The following is a 12,504-nucleotide window of genomic DNA, read 5'->3' on the forward strand; positions in this document are numbered from 1 at the left end:
ACAGTGGTGCTGATATGTTAGTACACGGTACTGATATGCTACCATGATATTGCCGTGTTTATTGTTCATACCATTGCAGTACATTGGTATGGCAAAAAAAAATTAATTATACCACTGTGATACCTGCAACTTGTTACAGTACCATTGCACCTTACCACAGAAAAAAAAGACATTGACATAAAAGCATCACAGCATTGTCTTTGATTTTCATTTAATAATGGAATACATTTAACTATATTTAGGTAAAAAAAAAAAAAAAAAAGTTTGTGAAAGTGAAGATTGAAATAGCTAAAATAACATGGAAACTAAATTGTCATCTAAATTGCAAGATAATAAAGAGCTTGTTTTTCTTAGCTTTTCACAAGCCCTTTTAACATTTACATTTTGCTAGAACATATCCTGTGACCTTTGTACAATATTAACTTCCATTTAGTGGTGTTTCAATAACACTAGTTTTGCCTTTGGGAATCTTGTTTTCTTTTTTCATATGCGCTAATCTTGAGACTTGGTAGTATGAAAGGTTCTTGTATTCCAAGCAGCACATCAGAGATGTAAAGAGTGCTTGCTGGGGCGAGGAAGTTTACTGGCGTGTTCCAGCAGGGTCACCAATGGGAGAGAAGCGGCCTTTTTGTCAGTGTGTAGGAAGTCACAGCTGCTTTTTCATTACTGAAGCACAAAAGAATGTTTACGAGTACCACTCAGGAAACGATGTCATAGCTTTTAGTGTTGTTTCTGCGTAACCAAGGTGATGGGTTATTAAGATACCGGGAAAGTGCCTGGCACCTTCATTACAGGCATGGATGTTTGCAATTTTTGTAGCATTCACTATCATTTTATGCTAAGAGTTAATTGAAAAGGTGTTTCAGGTGTCTGTAAAATCCCCTCAAAATTGTGTTTTTATTTTGGAATAGTTTTTATGTGTTTTTTTTTTTTGTCCCTCAAACCAAATGTTTGCTGCTGAATCATACTGTTCAGGGCTGTCTGTTTGCTAGATTATTTTACAGCTCAGCTATATGTGAGCACTCTTCTTTATCAGAAAACAGGTCTTGTTAATAACTCTGACTGTTTACAATTCCCAAAGGTAGTTCTAGCTGTGGGGGCACCTAATTCCTCCTCCTGCTGACCTAAACAGTGTGTCACTGGCTCAAAGGGATGTCTCTGTCTTAGTGATAACATTTTACTGGAGAAACCAAGAGATATTTTCAACCGAGCAACTTTCTTAAATATGTAGTGCTGTAAACCACATTGAGATATGGGTCACTGTGTTTTGATGTCCTTTCTGTTTTGGATTCAGATATTTAGGATTCTGTTTTGAAAAAAGATGTCAGCACACTTTTCTACCTCTGTCTGAGTAATAGGCATGGAAATTGATGATGTGCTTTAATGTTTCAGTCTTATTTCTTACACGTCATGTGGTCATCTCTCAATGTGGGGAAAGCTGGGGCAGTTTTAGCAAAATTGGCTCTTGTTTGGAGTTGGATTAAGGCTTGACAAATCCACTTCCTTCCTATTGTTATTACGCTTAATGTATATATGTGTCACTGATATATACATTGTGCCAAAATGTGTGATAGGTTTGAGATATGGACAAATGTCAACTGGGTGCTAGGTTGAGACCACCAAACTGCTAGTAACAGAGGTGAAAGTAATGTCAGGGCAGTGATGTCTACAAATAATCTAGCAAGAGTTTAATGTTTAAGTAACTTTCAGTTTGAATAGAAACAGGCACATTCTTTTGCATGGAACATGCCATTAACTAAGAATCTAAATACATAAAAAGGTGTTACATTGAAGAAGCTGCCAGAAAATGTTATACTTGTAATCTCCCATCTGGTAACAGTTTTTTGTTTTTTTTAAATACCCTGCTTAATCACCCCTTGGAATGTGAATTGCATTCCAGTAAGACAGCTTCAGGAAAACGAAATGTATGTTCAAGAACAACTACATCAATAAAAAACAGTTTAAATGAAGAAGCTTTTGTTTTTAATTAATTAATACTTTTCTGGCATCAGTCTGTATTTTCAGGACAGGTGCAGAATAATAACTGTGGAACAAAGTATTGAAAGCTTGCTTTATTTATTTATGTATTTTTTTTAATATAATATATAATATTGTTCACAGGTATTTGAAAATGAAATGTGGTTCCATTTATGAAACGATATATATACCCTCCAGGCCTGAACTTTGAAGTGTGCGCGGTGTAGTTAGGTCATGCTTTAGACACACAGTGATCGATGTTGATTTGTGCTCCACCGGAACACCCGTTGTGCATTTATGAAGGATGAAACACACAGCGGGACTATAAACCAGTCCTTATCTCTGTTTCTCCCGCATTTCTTTTCATCATTATGCCCTCTGCTCTCAAACAGGTTAATAATCATTTTTCTGGGTCACCTGTATTATTAAATATGGTCAAGACTAATGGCAAAATGTCAAGGTTTCATATTTATTACCACGTTTTATTACATGTTAAGGTTTAGCAGAACAGCTTTATGTTTTTTAATTATTTACTTCACTGCCTGGTATGGGATTGTTCTGGGAAACATAAGACCTTGAGCATTTTATAGACGAAGTTCCTTATAAATGACTCATTTTCAAATAATCATATATACCTTTCTCAGAATCTTCAAAGCTTGTTATGTGAAAAAAAAGATATGGCATATCCCTCACCTTAGCCTGTTGTTGGTCATTTGTAACTTCTATACTGTGAATAAAGTTTGTACAGAAAAATGATAATCTTTGAGCCTGTGATTTTATTTGAGCTTCAAACAAACTATTCACAGTATATAAAAAAAAATACAAAAGCAATGACAAAGGTAAACATACACCACAGCATTTTAAAGTATGTTTCTTTCAGTTGAAAAAAGTAGTTACTTTAAGCAAATAGTTTCAATAGCTTAAGAGCTGCATAACTTTAATCAGGTACCCAAATTACCTTAATTTTGTGTTGAATAAAAAGCAATGAGATGTGTAACCATACTGTAGGAAAGACCATGTCTATTGTATGGCTTTTACCTTCTAGAAGGCCACAGTTAGCTTGCAGTCACCATTAGGTGTCAACTGCACACCCTTAGTAGGTGGCACTCGTGTCCATTAATACAGCACAGCCAAGGCAAATGTATCTGTCTCCATGGTGACAGAAATCAAAAGCGTGGCAGCTCTTTCACCTGCTGTCCTGCCAAAGTCCAATAATATTCAAAAGGTGCTGAGAGGGCTTTGTTTGACATTAGTCACCAAAAGGTCAGTTTGCAGTCTATATGGTTCCCAGTAGTAAATATGTGTGACTCCCTGTGACAGGGTAGAGTCACAGCCCAAGTTGTTACCGGCAGGAAAAGAGACTCAGAAACAAGAAGCTGCAGGTTAAGCGCTATTGCATAAGTTTATTAAACAAACAAAACCAACAAATAGGCACAAGGGCCAAAACAAAAGGTTTTACACAAAACTCGTGGACAGGACAGCACAGCACAGCACAGCAACAAAACACCTTCTCCTTCACCAACTCCAAACACCCGTGATCACCCATTTTATACACTTGTGGCTGGAGCCTCATTAATCATTAATCATTCAATTATGGCCCCAGCCGCATTCCAATGTGTTTCCTGAATACAGGGTTTAGAACTAACCTATCACCTTCCATTGCTGTCATCTCCGCTGTACATATTGCTGCAAAAATAAAACCAGCAATTAATCATGTTCCATCTTTATCGGTTGTGCCCATCATTTAAAGTCAAGTAGAAACTTTTTTATGCTAAATGATTATGTGTTTTTGGCATTAACCAAAATGTTTGTCAACTTGACTTAGTTCATCGTTCCACTAGCAAAAACACTTTTTGCTTTTGTCAGTTATAAATTCATATTTTCAACACAATCTTTATTCTTTTGATTTTTTTTTTAATTCACATGCTCTGTTTTAAAATTGTGCTGAGGCGATGGTAATGATAGCAAACAGAAAAACAGCAACAATTTTATTGGAAGGGGTTGCTTTTACTTGGGTACAATAACAGGGAAGTGCAGTTCTGAATGCATTTCCCTGTTACAGAGAGCGCCTACCAGTACTGTTTGGAATGTGCTTGGCTGCATTATCCAGTTGATTAATGGCCCAGAACATATGAATAAAAATATTGAAACAATTGCAATTTGATGAAAAAGATATTAAAGGAACAGCACATGAGGCTGTAGATATAAGTAATGAGTTGTTTCACACTTGTTTAGCATTGTTTAAGTATTGTTAGCTGGGAGCGTGGTATATACAAAAGGTTATACTGTACATGCTGCTGCCTGTTGACTAGAGCATGTCTTTTGCTAAGAATGAAAGCAAGAAGTGTCATGCATTGTAGCTTCATTCCCCATCTGCTTGTTATCTTAGCCTAAAGCTTCTACAAATTACTTGAACATCTGGTTCCCTATTTCCTTTTGAAGTCTGAGCTGCAGTGTTAATTGCTGAAATTGTATTACAGTACTGTATATAAAACCGGTGAGGGCTGATAAAATAGTACACGTACTATAAGAATTTATATTGTTCACTTGCGCCAGGCCTTGTTATAAAGGAACGTATGCTCATGTTTTCCTCATTAAGCTTGTTTAAAGATAGTAATATATCATAAGCTAGCACAAAAAAATGTGTAATTTGTTAATAAGCTTTTTTTATCAGTTAATGTAAAGTAATACATTCAGATTCCACCAGTAATATAAGTACCTCATGCACCACCACCCTACCCCATTCTCCACATACATAACTCACTCTCTGAAAGTGTCATCCCTTTATTAAGACTGTGAAACAAGGGTTTGAATTTCATCTAAGCCTCAGTGGCTGAGAATCGAAGGGCCAAAGCAACACATAGAAAAGGTTACCAGCTACCACACAATTGTGTTGTGACAGCTGGCAGTTTATATACAGAACATAACTCAGCCATGATGACAAGACGAGCTGTCATCTCTTGGTATAGGATTATCTTCTCTTATGAAGGGTGTACACACTACATAGAAAAACTGACACATACTATTATTCAAATCACATTTTGAGCACTGCTATGGAAAACCTTAATTATTATAAACTGTTTGTCAAAAGTGTATTGTCTTTCAAGATTTCAAGGTATCATTTAGTCACCAATAGAGGCATGTTGTGTAGTGTCATCAAAATGCTTCAAAATAAGTTTTGAATTACATTTTATTGAAACCGTGGATACACCTCATTCAATACATTCAGCATCCATCTACCTTACTGTAATAGCATTCTATTTGGGCCTTTTTCTATTCAGATCTTTGTCACTGGATCATATCCGTCGCTTTGTTGTAGAATAGGGTGTTCAGATATGTGAAATGAAATAATAAAATAATGACTATTTGTTTAAACTTGAGTTGGAAACACAATTATTTTAAACATGTTTGATAATTCTAATAAATATTGCTGTGTGTTTGGTTGTTGCCAAGTGGGTTTACAAATCCCTAAAAGTTTACAGGAGCCATGTTAACAACTTTTACTGGGTTGTAAAAGGGGAGTGCCTTCCATTGATTTGTATTTTTTCATTGTTGTTCCAGGCTTGATTGTGAGTTCAAGCCTTCTTACCCAGTAGCCATGGAGGAAGACGAGGGCTTCAGTGACTGGACCCAGAAGCTGGAGCGTCGCAGGCAAAAACGCTTAGAGGAGCAAGTCCAAGGGGAGGAAGACAGTCTGAGCGAAGCAAAGCTGGTACCAGTGCAGAGCCAGAGGAAACAGGACGAGCAGAAGGAACTGGAAGAAGAGTGGGAGAGGAAGGAGAAAGACAGGCGGGATCTGAGCCAGAGGAAACTGGACGAGCAGAAGGAACTGGAAGAAGAATGGGAGAGGAAGGAGAAAGACAGGCGGGATCTGCATGAAAAACTGCAACGAGAGGAGACCGAGCAAAGACAACAAGAGAAGGAGAAGGGTAGGTTGAGGAAAGAGGAAGATAGGAGGAACGCAGAGATCAAGAAGAAAGAAGAGGAACACAGAAGGGAAATGGAAGAAAAGGTACCGTACTATACTTTCATCAAAATCTGCTTATGAAGCTTTATTGTGGATCTCTCTAAATTACCAATGGAACAATAAAAAACACAAATATGTATGGTATTCCCTATTTAAATGGTATGATGGTTAGCAATTACTAGTTATTTCGATCTAGTTGACACGTATAGGCAAACTGGAATATGGATTTCAATTGTGTACTATGACAGGTACAATTGCTGAGAAATTATGAAAGAAACTAGAATAGAAAGCATATGTTACGATGGAATACTGTAGAGGACATACATTGCTAATCAGTAATTGACCAAGATGTAGAACCTATTTCAGACATTTCCTCGTATAATCCAAGAGGAGCCCAGAGATTAAATCCAGGCCTGACATCCTTTTATATTCAAAATTCTCTTTGTAGGTTAAAGAGAAGGATGGCGAGGTTAAGGTTTCGTACACATCTAGAGCCTTTCTGCAGCAGGAAGTCATACATATCAATAGCAACGGCAATGCAGCTGAAAAGGAAGTGACATTGCATCTTACTTCACCTAAAAGGATACTAAGGTATGTGCTAATATATGCAATGAAAGCCCTGCAGTTACATTTCTATAAATGTTTTATTTATGAAATATTTTATTTCAGCAGTCCAAACAGATTTTAAAAGATATTTGATGTTAAAGAATCTCAATACCTGGTAACAATATTTCTGTTGGATCTATAAAGAATGGTCAATAATATAAGCATTCAGAATTAGTTTTGCATCAAACATTCTTCAACATAACAAGCGTGTATGAAAAGCTCCTAAAAGCAGAAGTAGATTCTTTCATCATTTCCTTTTGCACGAGCCCCTTCCTGAGGTAGTGTGTACAAAGCTTCTGTCAGGGATAGACAATTTAACCATGTCTGAGCAAAGGAGAACATCATCCTCTTACATCAAAGTCAGGTAATGTACTTGCATATTTTATATTCTATTGTCACTCCTAATTAGGATATAATAATGGTTACTCCCAGGGAGTAGCTCAAGCACAGCAACCCTCTTGACTGTGAATGAAAAAAACATTTTGAATGTAGGGTAGAAGGAAATAAAACAGAATACTTCCCCATAATTAATGTATTTGGATCCTTAATTGTATTTAGTGCAAACATTCCAGGACTTTGAATATTGTATTGAAAATAATGTACAGGTACAGTAACTCATAGGATTGTTCAAATACAGTATTTCTTGAAATGTATGAAAACTGATACTGGAGATTTGCCAGGCTACTGAAAATGTGAAATAATAAAAAATGTTAAACTGTCTTATCATTCTGTGAAAGAAGTTACCCTGTATATAATGAACATTTTTTTTGTTGGTTTAAAAAAAAAAAAAAAAAAAAGGAACTGCAACTGTAGATCACAGTGTCAAAAGCAACATCCTGGATACATCTCGTAGATAATAAGATGTGTTGCTAATAAACACAGCTATTTAGGGGAACAGTAGGCAGTGTCCTTGTGACAGAATCATTGTGCAAATGAAATAAGCAATGCAGCACTTCAAACTGTTCTATGTTAAGGTCGTGTCCCATGGTACATAAAGCATTACTAGTGATTTATTTTACTTACCAACTGCTGAGTTTTATTATTATTGCATTTATTTTGTGCTTGAAAAAACATAAACAAGCAATGTTTCTACTGAGTAAGTAGTAAGTTACTGTTTTGATATTTTTTAATGGATGCTACTTCAACACATTTTGCAGATTATCCAGTTAAGATTATGTGTTGAAGATTAGTTCAAGAAAAAAAGAAGGAGTTTCAAAAATCCAGATTTGTTTCATTTTACAAAAGTGCACAATTTATGGCTGAAAAGCACTTGCCCCCCCCCCCCGATCTTAAGCCTGGTGTAGACGCCATGCATGGCTCCCGATGTCTGTTTATTTTAAAAGTCATCAGTAGATTTAGGTGTGAGATAAAGAAGGGTTTCAGATTGCACAATATCTGCACTGAGCTAACTGTGAAAGTATGAAGCTGCAAATACTTCTATTATTCTGTTCCACAAACCTATTTTAAAAACCCAGTGTAAACAGGAACTGTATTGATCTCACAGGATCTAGGAGTGGGAACTCTGTGTGCTGTTGGGAGGCTTTATTAATGACCATTGCATAGTGCTTTTGCATTTGCTTCTTCCTCCTAAAACATGTCAGTTTAAATTAATGTCAGTTTCTCCTTTCCTAAACACTCACGCCCATTTAGATCTGCTTTAATCTCATTGAATCAGTGATTATTTATTTAACATATTTTCTCAGACAGCTTGTTGTGGCCTACAGCATAGTAGAAACATGCATGTTTTTTTAAACCTTTTACCTCTCCCAATTCAAAATAGTTTCCCATCTGAAAGTAACAACAAAAACAGTTGTCGATCTGCAATATCTCCAGCATCTAATGCCCCAGTTTTGTACAGATGAATCATGGTATGAATTAGTTACACTAACATGACATCAACCAGTAGTGTGTCATTAAGATAGTATTACAATAAAGTGTTATCATATATTAATATTCAACAGCTTTACTATGAAAGTTTGATGCATCAGGTCATGCTGTGTTAGGTGATGTTTAGAGTCCTCATTCAAAAATAACAATAGATTTCGCACAAATCTTCACCAAACATTTATCAGACACTCATAGTCTCCTATACAGTCGATGTATTGGATTGCATTTGGCTATAATCCGGTTGTATACAAATCCTCCCTGCAGGAGGAGATGAGGCAATGGGACAGAGGACAGTTTTCAGAGTTCAATAACATTGGAAGCAGGTTGTGTGCAGTGTGTCAGTGTCTGCGCTCCCCCTCACAGGACCACTAGCCAGTCCCAGGTAGATGACGATGAGCAGGACGTGTTCACAGAGACAGAGCAGAAGCTGGAGAAGATCCGACGTAGCCACGAGGAGAAGGAGAGCCAGGAGTACGAGTGGCTGCGGCAGAAGCAGGCGGAGGCCGAGGTGGAGCTGGAGGAGCTGAATAAGAGGAGGGAGGAGCGGCGCCGCCTGAGGGAGGAAGAGGAGCGCCAACAGGAGCAAGAGGAACTCGAGAGGAAGGCCAAGGAAGAGGTGAGCTCAGCATCTCACAGTCTCAATGTGTTACGCAAAGCATCTTAAAAAAGGGATTCGTAAGTAAGGGCAGTTACCTAGTGCTTTTGTCTGCATGTTTCCTCTGGGTTGTAGATTGCTGATTGCTTTATTTCCTCCCGGTTCCTAATAAATTGGAAATCCTGTTGTTTCAAAAACAACCCTTTTTGAGACAGGCTCATCTGTTGCAGGAGGAGAAAAGACGAATGAAAGAGGAGATTGAGAGACGAAGGATGCAGGCAGCAGAGAAGAGGCAGAAGACTCTGAGCACCTCAAGCTGTGAGGGAGACGAGCCCTTCAGTCCTCTGAGCCCCAAGAGCCCAACCTTCAAGGTGAGACAGGCCCCCACTCAACAATGGGGTGCAGTGCCAGTAATACAGCTCAGCCTCTTTGCTGAGAAATGACCTATGTCACCAGACTTACACTTTATAAATGTATGAGTTAGAATAAAGCTGCATATGAACAGTGCTGCTTTCATCATGTTATCATGAAATAAAGTCTTACAGATAAGGACACTCAGCATGTACTAATCTTGATGCCACCACCCTCATACAAAAACCTTAAACAAAAGAGGCATGCTGGGAATGTGCATGGTCTTTTCATAAATGTAACATAAGTGGAAGATATTCCATATCTTTTATTTGTATTTTAAACATATATCACACCTGCTTAGAAATAGTCACAAAAGCTTTGAGTTTGATATCATTTTCCAGTGCTGATGTGAGGCAGGATTTTACAAATGTCATTTGCGAAGGAGGGTTTGAGCTATGTTTAATAAAATCCTGCATACTTATTTTAGCTGGAGTAATTCATTCCTAGTGTTTTTGTGTTGTTTCAACAGAAATTGCTCATTCAGTTTTATCCTGTAAGTCTCACATGTATGTTGTGGTGGATTTATAAAACTAGATTTCTACAGTGTGTTTGTACCATTTTATTTGACATGCCCACTGCATTTTGCACTACACCAGACTTTGGATAATATACAACATTACTGCATAATATCCAGGGTCTACCTTTGTGTAAAATGTATAATGTATCTATTTATTACATACCCTTTTTTGGTATATCCTCCTATTTTGTGCCATGAGTCACTTTGTAAACCAGTGGTCCGAAGTCTCTGAGATTCTGGTACCCAACTTCATCTGCTTTCCCTCATTTCACCACACCATTAAGGTGTTGAACCTTTCACGTTATAAACCATGCATGTCTGTCACAAACTACATTGTGCATAGCATTGTTTTCATAGAATACGGCACATATTTAGGTCTGGGGTATATAATAAGTATTGACAGCATATTTTCTTGTCAGTCTCTGTCGATGTCATTCAGTTTTTTATTTTTTTATTTTTTTAGTTGAACTCGAATTGAATCTCTCCATGTTCATTTACACAGTAACACTAACGGCTGGTTTCACAGGCACCGATCAGTACTAACTTACCTAAGGTAACATTAAGTAGTCCTAGATTAATGCTAATCAGGGTCTGTAAAACCAGTCATATAGGACCAGTGTATGATTCAAAATGTATACCAGCTGCATTTTTTCAAGATATTTATTATATTTAATGCACATCAGAACTAAAGGTCTGAGTAGCAGACAGAGACTGCTTTGGCTTGTGTTTTGTGTTTGTGCTTGTAGTAGCACAGTCCCTGCTGAGGCTGGCTCGTGCTGCAGGCTGCACCCTTTGTTGAATGGCCCTTGTTGTGACATTTCCTCCATTCTTTATCTGTGCAAAACGGGGACACTGTGAAGAAATACCTTACTCTCTTCATCTTTCCTGTAGTGGCAATGCATGAAATGGTTTGCTTGGTTGTGTTTAGCATGGATTACATCTTCACAGTTTACTTTGTCAGCATCTTTATTAACATGAAACATCACCAGATACTTGTTATGGGTTTAATGAATTCATATATATATATATATATATATATATATATATATATATATATATATATATATATATATATAGACGGAATTATCCATGTTGTGGTGTGTATTTCCCTTACATTTTTCATACATTACTCAATTGTCTAACAGTTACCACATGTACTGTATAGCTCTATTAATAACTGCCTATAGATAAGTGCTGTTGCTTCCTAAAGCTGCATGCTTTGCATATAGTCTTGGACTTGTTTTCCTATGTGCCTGTCTGTGTAATTTCAGAATGAGAATGCGGAGAGAGTAACGGCAGGAAATACCCACTCGGTGAGTTTTGCATTTAAAGTGTAGAAGAAAAGTGCCTCTTGCAATAGACTTACAGTCAAAAAACAGTTTCGTTTGTCTTTCTGTGTTCAATAAGGATCTGAGTCACTAAAAAACTACAATGGATTACGTGTGTGGGGCTGTGGGTAACTTTGTAGCTTGTTGTATTTTATTATATTCTATTTCCTTTTTTTTTAGTGACTCAGCTGAAATGATCAGTGAACCTCTATAGTGCATTCAGTACATACAAATTACATTACACCAGCCCCAAATGTCTAAGACTTATATTTTATGTGCATACATGTCATTCCAAATATTTTAAAGTGCATTGTCTATTTCAATATCTGTTTTTGGTTAATATGTTAATATTTCTTACAGTGTCAATATTTATTAATGATGAATATACTTCTGATACTGGTACAAAATGAGGACTGGGATAAAAGCAAAAGTAAGCAGCTGGTCTTATGCATGGCTATAAGGTAGCATCCCAGAAATTATTTTAAAAGAGATCATGTATTAATTAAAAAAAGAAAATGTAAAAGGAGTGAAGTTCTAATGTTGAGAAAAATAGCGAATGATTGGCCATCATGACATTGTGTTTTAAAATGTATATGGAACATATTTCACACCTTTGCTCTGTGAATCATTGATTCATTACTGACGCAAGGCAAAGGGAGGCAGTTCAGCATTGAACAATAATGTCATGGCTGGGTGATTGAATAGTACTAAAACATTAACATTTTTCTTTACCTGTTTTTTGTTTTTTAGATTATCGAGAGAACAGATTCTTTAAATCGCTCCCTGAAAAAAAGGTCAGTTCCGTTTACAAAAGTAACTGAAGATTGCTCTGAAGGGAGCTCCACGAGGAAATGTTTGTAGACATATATTGACCCTCAAGATAAAACAAACAGAAAGGACCAACAAAAAAACAGCCCAACCATGCAGTGTAAGAGGATTCTTTGGTGGCATTCCCAAATGAGTATTAGTCGAGGGGAACAAAAACGATACAGTTATCCATGAATTGTTTCTGCCAGCCTACCCCTCGAGCACTGATCTCACACTGACATTTCGGCTGAGTCAACACTGACTGGGAATCAAAGCAGACTGCCGGTCCAAACGAGCCTCTGCTAAGCTCAAGGCCATATGCTTGGCAGCCATGATTTATAGGTTATTTGATTGCTTCCAGATGTTAAGTCATTTTCTGGTAAGGCTGTGTCTTTTAAGATATTACTTA

The 12,504-nt window shown here is 37.1% G+C and overlaps 1 protein-coding gene across 5 annotated transcripts in view; it reads left to right on the forward strand.

The window, feature by feature from the left end:
- The window catches only part of LOC117434963 (non-muscle caldesmon), a 64,384-nt gene that overhangs the window by 36,175 nt on the left and 15,705 nt on the right, over positions 1 to 12,504 (forward strand). For 3 of the 5 annotated variants that reach the window (XM_059002937.1, XM_059002940.1, XM_059002939.1), the window contains exons 3-8: positions 5,539 to 5,989; positions 6,393 to 6,535; positions 8,801 to 9,053; positions 9,248 to 9,403; positions 11,232 to 11,273; positions 12,039 to 12,082. In XM_059002937.1, coding sequence (XP_058858920.1) covers positions 5,539 to 5,989; positions 6,393 to 6,535; positions 8,801 to 9,053; positions 9,248 to 9,403; positions 11,232 to 11,273; positions 12,039 to 12,082 — 1,089 coding nt within the window. The remainder of the gene's footprint in view (positions 1 to 5,538; positions 5,990 to 6,392; positions 6,536 to 8,800; positions 9,054 to 9,247; positions 9,404 to 11,231; positions 11,274 to 12,038; positions 12,083 to 12,504) is intronic. The other 2 variants (XM_059002938.1, XM_034057717.3) reach the window with 1 other exon arrangement.

This window comes from Acipenser ruthenus, chromosome 28 (genome assembly GCF_902713425.1).
Source record: "Acipenser ruthenus chromosome 28, fAciRut3.2 maternal haplotype, whole genome shotgun sequence".
Taxonomy (NCBI): Eukaryota; Metazoa; Chordata; class Actinopteri; order Acipenseriformes; family Acipenseridae; genus Acipenser; species Acipenser ruthenus.